We start from the raw sequence: 9,716 nt of genomic DNA, 5'->3' as shown, positions 1-9,716 counted from the left end.
CCTCAGGTTTTTTTTTAATCCGAGGTTAACTCAGGTTAAAAAAAGGTTTTCACCTTCAGTTCTTGTCATTCAGCAACAATCTACAAAAATGATAATATATGATTTTTAAAAATGTGTCAGATTACGTCCAAATTTTAAAGAGCATAAAGGAAGTGTTTCTTTCTTATTTGAAACACAGTTTTAGAAATGTTATTGGGTCGGATTAGTTCTGCAAATAAGGAATGTCAGTAAATTACATCAAAATTAGGCAGTAGTAATAGTAGTGACCAATAACAACAACTTTTTTCCAAATGCATACATTATTTCCTTCATGTTAAAGAAGAGAGGAAGCAGCCTTTTTTCCTTGATTTTTGGGGTTCAGTCTGCTTAGGCTGAATCCCCAATGTCCAATTTGGGAACCCTGAATGTCCAATTGTCATTCTTCTGCTTACTAAAGACTGAACAGTCACTTCACGACAGTGTTTTCTGTGCAAGAAAGCCCAGACATGAATGATACACAGAATGACTAAATCTTATTCCATCTAGATTTGTGCAAATTACTTGGGTTATTATATGTATCTTAGCTGTGAAGGTCAATAAAAGTGTTGTCTAAGTCTAAAAAGCTTCAGACCAATATCTACAATAACGCAACATACATGCTTATTTTGCATCATAAATTTGAACATAAAACATCTATGAAAAGAGCTTAAAATTTACAGCTGGATGACATGTTGAAAGAAGCTAACAGAATATAGTTAGCTACCTAGCTATATGACTTACATTTATTTTTACATTACTTTGATTAATTGCCGAGTGTCTGGCTGTTATTTATTTACTGTTCTGGAAGGACAGAGGGATTCAGGGACAAAAGTCACAACACCACAACGAAATGAACAAAAGCTGCAATAACACCTCCAGGGAAACAGTGTAATCTCATTAGGTAAAACTAAGAATGTAATTATTTTGTCTATTTGAATTAAGAATACAGACAAAAAAAGAATCTTTATTTTCTAACTAAATTATATTTCTCTTGATCTTCGCTCCGTCTTGCTCTCCCCAGGGAAAGAGCTCGCCGTCTGTTGCTGAGAAGAGAAGCACTGCAGTCACACTGCTGTCAGAAAGTAGGTCAACCTATCCCACATTTCACTGCATGCCCAAAGCAGATGGGTGACAGCGGTAATTGGCATCAGGGGCCTCGGCGTGCTGTGATGGCTCTGTCTCCTGAGATAATGCATCTCTGCAGGGGTGGCTGTGAAAAACCTGGCGAGCAGCGTCAAAGCAAAAGGGAAACAGCTCCCCGTGCTGGCCTGAACGATGTGGAGCAAAAGCACATGAGGTCAGAAAGTGTCAGGATTTTCAAAGATTTATCAGAACTTTTCTCATCGGAGACGGACGTGTGCCATTTCTATTTAAAGCTCTATTGTGCTGCTATACACAGAATTAGCCTCCATCTGCTGTGCCTGTGGCTGATGCTTTCTGTCCGGATGAAAAATATTTCGAAACACAAACTTTTGTTTTTTATCCGACACAAAAATGCACAAAAAGGGACAATTTAAAACAAACATACAGTGTAATATATTTTAAATAGACCTCTTCATCCTATTAAGCAGAACCAATTAGGGAATAATCGTGTTATCTATGTAATTTGACAGCTGTCAGGGCAGATTAAGGGTCTTACTGTGTCTGATAATTGCATGTGATGTGGGTCTTGAGTCAGGGTCTTCCCTTTCTGTCAGTCATTACGCGACTGTTCCATCAACTTAAAGTGGATAAAGATGGACACCTAGTGGTAGAAAAAGTAAATCAGGAAAATAATTTGCTTGTATTAAAATGTAATTAATTTAATGTAGGTAAAAAGCACCATTCCCCCCCCCAAAAGCCTGAGTACTTATCTCTTTAAAAGCACTCTACAGAATCAGTTTCAGCTGAAAACCTTATAAGAATGAGGAATAATCACTAAGAGAATATTTTTTCTTTTTCATGCCTTGTAACTTCTGTAACTGCATGCACAACAGATTGAACCTTTGTCTTAACTCAGAAGGGGACCCTGAGTCTTCCACCTCTTTGTTTTTCACTCTGTCTTGATACTTCAAGACAAATCTAACTTTTTCTTTCAATTCACATTTTTGTGTATGCTTCTAAATACAAATTTGAACGCGTCTTCCCATCTGCTTTTGCAGTGAACTTGCTGTTGAAATGACTAGCTCCACTGTCAGCAAGCATAAAATAAATGCAGATAAATAATATTTACACCATCTGTCTTTCCAATCCTATTGCTTTTGCTAATTTATGTAAAAACTTATACTTAAAAGCATGATGGGTCAGACTCAAAGTATGTATATATCTTGTCATCTATCATCTAAATGTCTAGGTTATTTTATGTTGTGGGTTAATATAAGCAGTGGTGTGATTTTTCATATGTACAATGTGGCTTTCTGCCCAGGGTGGAATACAGCTGGGGGACTGCATAATGAAAAAATTTTAAATGTTATCCAACAGTTGCGAACTAAGAGTACGTAGTTTAAATGCTCTTCCAGTGAATTATGTCAAGCTGTAATTTTTATATGAAAGTCAGTTCACTGAACACCAATGGTCTTCACAGTCGGTCCGGTAGATTAACTTTAGGATGTGGTGGAAGAAGAGGTTTGCATCATGGTTGTTGAAGCCACAACTTCACCAGCAGCTGTACGAAGCGATGTTGTCAATGTGGATCAAAATCTCAAAGCAATGTTCTAATATCTTCTTAAACCAACGCAAGTTAGATTTAAGGCAGTTCAAAGAGCCAAAACTAGGTCTGCTCTGGTACAATAACTGGAAATGAGTCTAATTGGTTGGCTGGTAAGTATTTTTGCATTAGGCTACTCCTTTATTTCCAAGTGATATCACTGTTTTTAATGGGATGAAATTTCTAAATAAAGTACAGTGTACTTTATTTCAAATAAGTGAAATATTGAAACCTTTCTAAAGCCCTTCTCTATTTTAAAAGTTCAAACATCAAACATACCAATAAATTTCCCTATGAAAACAACCATAGTGTATACCACAGAACATCCATTGTCTTCCATTTCTCTTCTCTTAGGGATACAATCAGCGTTAAAATAAATGCCACTCCAGGATTGGCTGCTTTGCAAACACCAGCCAATAATTAGGTTCTAAGAGTCATTTTCAAGCCCTCTGAGGCTCTCAGATTGCTTAAATATTTTATTCGCTTTGCTCTAACAAGTTTTCAAATTTTATATGCTTTAATAAATTAGTCACCTCCTTCCCAAGTGTTAATTATGACAGCATTTTGCCCTCTTATAAATACTTGCCAGAGTGATGCTTTACTAAATTTGATGTAAAGTATGTAAAACATTCTTTTAGCTGTACATAAACTAAAACTACAACACTAAAGCCTTTTTCTCTTTAATAAGACTAATACCAAACCTTTCTGAGCAAACATACATAATACAGTTCTCTCACTGATAAAGCAGCAGCCTTGTGTTTTTTTTTTCTCATAAGGCACATTTACCAAAAATAAAACTCTCTATTACAAGAAAATGCACATATCATACACTTTTCTTTTTTCTTGTGACAGTTTAACATTGTACCTCGCTTAGTGAAAAACCGTTTCCAAAGTCTTTTTTATTTCAGATTTATTGTAGAGCCTTAGTGCACTGAAGGTATATGGTCACACAGGCGCCTTAAGGCTGATAAAACGGCAGAACCCGGGCAATGTTCTGCCGACAGATGGGGCACGTTCTTTGTGGGAGGGCCTGGTAGCAGGCGAAGCAGCAGCACACGTGTGCACAGTCCAACAGTATGCAGTCCCTTGGTTCACTGAGACAGATCACACAGACATTCCCCATTTGATTGTTGTCTTCCTCTTCAGAACCTTCTGCATTTGCTCTTTCGGCACGCAGTCTTGCGGCTTCAGCTTGCTGACGGGCAAACTCCCTGGATGCTGCGTCCTGCTCCCAGCGATCCTTAAAGGTGCGGTAGAATCGTAGGCCGGCCCAGAAGAGCACTGCTGTCCCGGCCAAGGCCGAGACAACAACTAGCACCTTCCAAAAAACAGCTATGTTGCAAGTTTCATTTCGCAGGTTTTCAAAGTCTGTCAAGCTCAAGAAATATGGAGAATTATCAGAGGGGGGACGAAGAGTCACGGTGCCGTCTGTGTCTAGGGTCAACTCGCCGATGCCAGTAAGAGTCGTACCCACCTATAAGAGAGTTTGATTATCATCAGAAATATCTGCTTTTGTAAGAAGCATCAAAACTATGAAACATCTAAAGTAAGACTTGTTAGATTCATCTACAAACCGACCTTAAGCATTTCTTCAATCTCCAGGACTCCTTTAGGCTTTTCTCCACTGAAGTAAACTCCTACAAGCTCTCCAAAACTAAGAGTGGGCTGGTGAAATTTCTCATTGATGACCTCTGTGTATATTCCATCTGCTTGCAGAGGAGACTGAACTTTGACTGCAGCCTTGTCTAATCCAAACAAAGCAAAAGGCACCATATTCACTCTTTGGTGTAAGATGCGTTCTGAGTCCATCCTGTAGAAAGCAGAGCCAAAGATAAGGAACATGGTTCTGCTTAGCAAAAATAAAATGTAAAGTTTTAAACTATGTGTGATGATATCATGCACTTTAGGTATTATTGAGTTTACAAATGTAAGGTCATAATTAAACAAAGTTTTGCATAATTGTGAAGTGAAAAAATTATTATACAGTTTTCAATAAAAAAAATCTTGGTGTACATTGGTAAAATCAAATGCCATCAAAGGTCACCTAATTAGAAAATAGACTTCAACTGTAGTTTATATAGAGATAATTCAGTTTCATTCAGTTTTAACTTTTCCTCAACATCACAAAAACAATGTTTCTCTTTGGCAGTGTTGGTTAGTAAATAACATCTTTCTGCCATTTTGTAGCTGGAAAGAAAACGCTATTAGGGAAATTTTCATGTTCAAGCTAAAACTCTGTTCAGTAAGTGCGATACTTTTTACAAGCTCATTACAGAATAATTCTAGATTATTGTGATATTTTTTCCATTATCAAGCTGCCCTATTATATAGCGCACAGAGAAAGTATCCAGTATCCAACAGGAGGAACATCTGTAAGGCATTTAAATGGCAAACATGCTATCTCAAAACATATGAAACAATAGTTTGAAACTTGATATAACACCAAACATTTCATATGTGTTTATATCAGACTCTCACCATGTGCGGGAAATGCTGCTCCATATTAGCCTGTGCTCTTTAATTGTAAATTTTTGCAACACACCAGAAATGTCTTTGTTGAAATGGCTTGTTAGAGGCTCATCCACTGGTTTTACCGTACCTACATGTGGACACATACATCCAAGAGCAGGAAATATGAGCCATAAATGTCTTTCACTGCACTAAAACAATGCATTCAGTTCACGTCTGTATCAAAACAGTGAAGTTCTGATTACCTTCAACCACAGCATACTGTAAGCAGCCTCCAGGAGTAACTTTCAAAAGGTCTTTGAGTTTTCCATCTATACTAATATGTGGAGCATTCTGGAAAGAAGATAAATTGGTAAAATATGCACTACATGGTACATTCACAGATTTGCATGTAGTACAGTTAAATAATTAACTGGTGTAACTTTCCAACAAACGTAGTTTCAGTGAATTTCCACAAAAGTATAGAAAAGTCTTTTTTTTTTATCTTAATCTTTTTTCTCAATAGTTATTGTAGTATTACCAGCTGTTATGCTTAACATACTTCATCATGAAGATTATATTTGATTTCAAACTAGTCAATCTTGCATGTGATGAGGAGCCGACAGTAGATGCTGCAGCTTCAGAAAACCTGGATCACTTGCAAGCATCAAACACTTTTTAAGCACAAAAGCAGTCAGACATTAGATGAACACATTTTCAGGATAAGTATAGTCATAAAAAAAATACTTACTTCAAGTTTCTTAACTGTTAATCTACTTCTTTTGTATAGATAGTAAAAGACTCCAGAGAGGCTCAAGCTGGCACCAAGGCACACTGCCTCTGTAAAGGTCAGAGGAAACCCTTCCATTCTCTCTGGGCGTCCTATCACAGCCCTGAAACCAGAAAAGAAACCACATATAATATGAGAACGGCTAGCAAGACTTACAGTGACGTTGTTGATATGTTTCACAAATAGTACAGCCATTTTTAGAAAAGGACACCTATTTTGTATCTGTGTTTTTCGGACGTGTATTTGTTTTCCCATTTACTTTTTCCATTCACTATAACAGAATAGAATCTGCGGCTGTGTTGTGGGTCACATGCTGTTAGATTTATATTATTTTAGAGCCTAGAAATGGGCTGGTTACTATAATCAAATTACTGTTTTAACGCTGCAACGATTTCACAACATATTGTTTCTATGATGCTACCCTTCACCACGAGTTGTTGCGCCCTACTGGTCCACTGGTTGAAAGAAAGTTCAAATAATTTTCTCTTGCTTACACGTATGGGTGAACAAATTGTTGTTCAAAGATTGGAGATCTGCCAATACTTACAGGAGAAACCAATCTTATCCAAAAATTATTCACTGTCCTCTTTTGCTCTGCCATGAGAGAGAGCTGACTGACGTACTCAAACGCATGATTGACAATAGTCAACCAATTCTTGTGAACTTAGTGACATTGTGGCAATATTTAGTAACTTTCAGACAAAAAACAACAAAATGGTGTTGGCTATAATTGGAATTGCCAGGCATTTAAAAGATGTCCATCCCCCCGCCCAACACTCGATTACAAAAAATATAATTTTAGTTGTTTTTAATTTAAGCCCCTTACAAAAAGAAACTTTCGGTCACATTCTTAACATTTCTTTTCAATGCTTGTTTAAATACAATGACACCATGAAACTGTGGTATTTTCTTCAAGGTTGTGCTGTGAGGATTTGTTGCCACCCCAATTCTAAAACAAAAAAAAGATAATAAAAGTGTAGTATTCTTTTACCATAACTGCATCAATATAATTAAGTGTGATTGTGTTAATCAGGGGTTTTCAATCCATGTTACATCAGTGCAAGAATAAAAAAAATACTCATGTAGAACAAAGCAACGTAATTTGTTTACATTTGAGAAAATATAAAAAAGATAACCACAGACATTTCCTGCTGGTTTTCTAAATTGCCGTAGGAACTTCCTCACAGTGAGGAAGTGGGAACCGCTTCAAAGTAGAAGCTGTGCTGGGATTTTGCAGAACAAATTGCCAGTGAACTCCACACCTGTTATTAGTGCTTCAGACTCGAAGTTAGTTCTGAGATTCAGTAAAACTGTCTGCCTAAAACCTCGAGAACTGGTTTGCAGTATATTTTGTAATTGTTTTGTCTCGACTGCCTGTCTGTTCCCCATGCTTTATCATCCGCATTTATTGACTTTAAATCCCACTACATTGCTTTCCTAGTTAGCTAGCATGCTAACACTGCCAGGAACTAACATTGACCTTTGCAATTAATGACTCTAAAGTAACGTAAAGCACCGATATGACTCATAACATTTACATAATCCAAGCACATGTTTATAAATAACCTAGCACATAAGTTACAGTAGACTTTTTGTTACCTTAAGGACAAAATTAAAGTTGTCAAGCTAACACTTCTGTGTCACGTCACGTAGACAACGGCGTCGTCACGTGACAGATGTTGGCGCACGGCATCTCTTCCACGTCGCCTCTAAGCGCCGACATGGCAGGAGGTGTGCGGAGAAAAAGCCCCAGCTCTCCGTCCCCTCTGTGGGGTAAACTCCACACTCTTTGGCAGGACAAGCACTTGATCCTGTTCAAGACGGAACATACGTTACTGGTGGTTTCAGTGCTGTGGATCCTGGAAATTGGAATAAACCAGTGGGTCATACAGAAAGTGGCATGTAAGTTGCCGTGCTGCTAGTTAGCATGCTCCGGTGTGATGTCGTGTTCCTGAAGGCGTCCGGATGCTAAATGGCTAGCATTAGCAAAGCATTAACTGAACTCTTAACACCTGTCACTGGATTACACACTCTGTCTGTCTGTCTTAGTGTCAAAGGGAAATGTCTGTTTTAAGTAACATTTTATGATAATTTTAGCATACTATTAGTTTTGCTGTATATATGGTGTGTAAGTTGTTTGAATTTTGCAGTGTGCATTCATAGCATGGATTCTTAAGCGTATTTGTGATGACAATCTGATTATCTAAATAGTTGTAAAAATGAAATATTTGCACGAAATACAATGGAAACATTCGCAGTGTGTGATATCCTGAGCTTTTGGTTGTGCAAAAGTTGTAAAATCAGGTTTTGAATTTGCAACGTTTTTGGAAACAATCTAGTTGTTTGGAGAGTTTTATTTTAAATAAACCTTTATTTATTTAAAAACCATTTTAAAATGTAAAAATTAATTATACTTTTTTACCCCCAAATCACAAAGTGTTGCTTAATTTCAACATAAAAAGTGGGCTGTGATGAGACCAGAGTAGCTGTTGCTGGAAAAGCAATGGCAAAAGAGATGAGATTCACTGTTCTACATAATATTGTAACTGTATTGTATATCAGAAGGGTTAATTGTTGCTGTTCTAAATCCCTACATTAATGCCATGATACCATGAAATCAGAGCTGCATCAAACCAGAAATACATAAAATTGCTATTTCTTATAGTGACTACTATTATTTTGATTAGGATTCATTCACATTTTCCTGACTCCTTCACATTATGTCCTCGAACCTTCGTGAGATTTAGCATTTTGGCCTTAGGTGATGGGTAACCAATTGTACTTAAAGTCCCTCCAAATAGGTACATATATATTTGTGAATGCATGGAACTTGATAAATACCAGGATGCTATGTCTCGCATTAAGGTAGTCCATTTTGATAAAGATATTTGGCACAGTTGCATTACAATAACTGTTGGATTTGTTGTGCAGCCCATTCCAGTCATAAAAGCACAAAATGGTTGCTAAATGTCAATAAAGGTTAATATTATTATTATTATCTGTAAATTGCCATTCCTAAAGTGAAAGAAAAATGTTATTTAGTAATACTAATAGTTTTATATTAATAATAAATGAATATGACACGTTGTGCAGACACAGAGATCGACTGGAAGGCGTACATGGATGAGGTGGAGGGGGTCATCAACGGTACCTATGACTACACCCAGCTTAAAGGAGACACCGGCCCTTTGGTGTGAGTTTTACAAAGACGATTTTGCGCTGTAGCCTTCTCTGATCCTTTCAGTTCAGAACATGTTGATAAATCAATCCTCCTGTTACTCTAGGTACCCTGCTGGTTTTGTCTACATCTTCACGGCTCTGTACTACATTACCAACCATGGGATGAACATCCGCCTCGGCCAGTACATTTTTGCAGTGTTCTATCTTGTTACGCTGCTGCTTGTCTTCAGAATATACAACCGCACCAAGAAGGTCTGTCGGTTTTCTAGCAAAAACTCTGGTTACGCCTTGAAACTCTAGTCTGTCATCTGGAGTTTAATAGTAAAGCAAATAAGTATTTTTTTCATCTTCTGACATTTTTTTTCTAGGTTCCGCCATATGTGTTCTTCTTTGTGTGCTGCGCCTCGTATCGGATCCATTCCATCTTTGTGCTGCGTCTCTTTAATGATCCAGTGGCCATGATGCTGCTGTTTGCAGCCACTAATCTCTTTCTGGATGGATACTGGACTCTGGGCTGTGGCGTGTACAGGCAAGTGTGAACTATTACTTATTTTAAGACTTCACCGTTAAAAGTATTCAAATGTATCATACTCC

The 9,716-nt window shown here is 37.5% G+C and overlaps 2 protein-coding genes across 2 annotated transcripts in view; one reads left to right on the top strand and one right to left on the bottom strand.

Annotated features, from left to right (window-relative positions):
* Positions 1 to 3,199: 3,199 nt before the first annotated feature.
* mul2 (mitochondrial E3 ubiquitin protein ligase 2) lies at positions 3,200 to 7,635 on the bottom strand. Its single transcript, XM_032566581.1, has 6 exons — positions 7,542 to 7,635; positions 5,904 to 6,045; positions 5,419 to 5,506; positions 5,183 to 5,303; positions 4,283 to 4,514; positions 3,200 to 4,178 (listed from the first exon to the last, which is right to left on the bottom strand). Exons 2-6 carry the CDS (start codon positions 6,018 to 6,020, stop codon positions 3,663 to 3,665), a joined length of 1,074 nt encoding a protein of 357 aa, XP_032422472.1. The 5' UTR covers positions 6,021 to 6,045; positions 7,542 to 7,635; the 3' UTR covers positions 3,200 to 3,662.
* A 5-nt stretch (positions 7,636 to 7,640) lies between these two features.
* LOC116721898 (dol-P-Man:Man(5)GlcNAc(2)-PP-Dol alpha-1,3-mannosyltransferase) overlaps positions 7,641 to 9,716 on the top strand; it is a 4,312-nt gene continuing 2,236 nt past the window's right edge. Inside the window, 4 exon segments of the mRNA XM_075074328.1 lie at positions 7,641 to 7,844; positions 9,036 to 9,135; positions 9,227 to 9,374; positions 9,491 to 9,651. Coding sequence (XP_074930429.1) covers positions 7,664 to 7,844; positions 9,036 to 9,135; positions 9,227 to 9,374; positions 9,491 to 9,651 — 590 coding nt within the window. The 5' untranslated portion in view covers positions 7,641 to 7,663.

This window comes from Xiphophorus hellerii, chromosome 6 (genome assembly GCF_003331165.1).
Source record: "Xiphophorus hellerii strain 12219 chromosome 6, Xiphophorus_hellerii-4.1, whole genome shotgun sequence".
In the NCBI taxonomy this organism is placed as follows: domain Eukaryota; kingdom Metazoa; phylum Chordata; class Actinopteri; order Cyprinodontiformes; family Poeciliidae; genus Xiphophorus; species Xiphophorus hellerii.
This window is presented reverse-complemented; position numbering and strand designations above follow the sequence as displayed.

Bases quoted from the DNA above. Each gene is read 5' to 3' on its own strand.
- mul2 (XM_032566581.1), bottom strand. From the start codon at position 6,020: ATGGAAGGGTTTCCTCTGACCTTTACAGAGGCAGTGTGCCTTGGTGCC. The intron at 5,507-5,903 runs GTAAGTATTTTT...TCTTCTTTCCAG, and splicing joins TAACAGTTAAGAAACTTGAA to AATGCTCCACATATTAGTAT. The intron at 5,304-5,418 runs GTAATCAGAACT...GTCCACATGTAG, and splicing joins ACAGTATGCTGTGGTTGAAG to GTACGGTAAAACCAGTGGAT.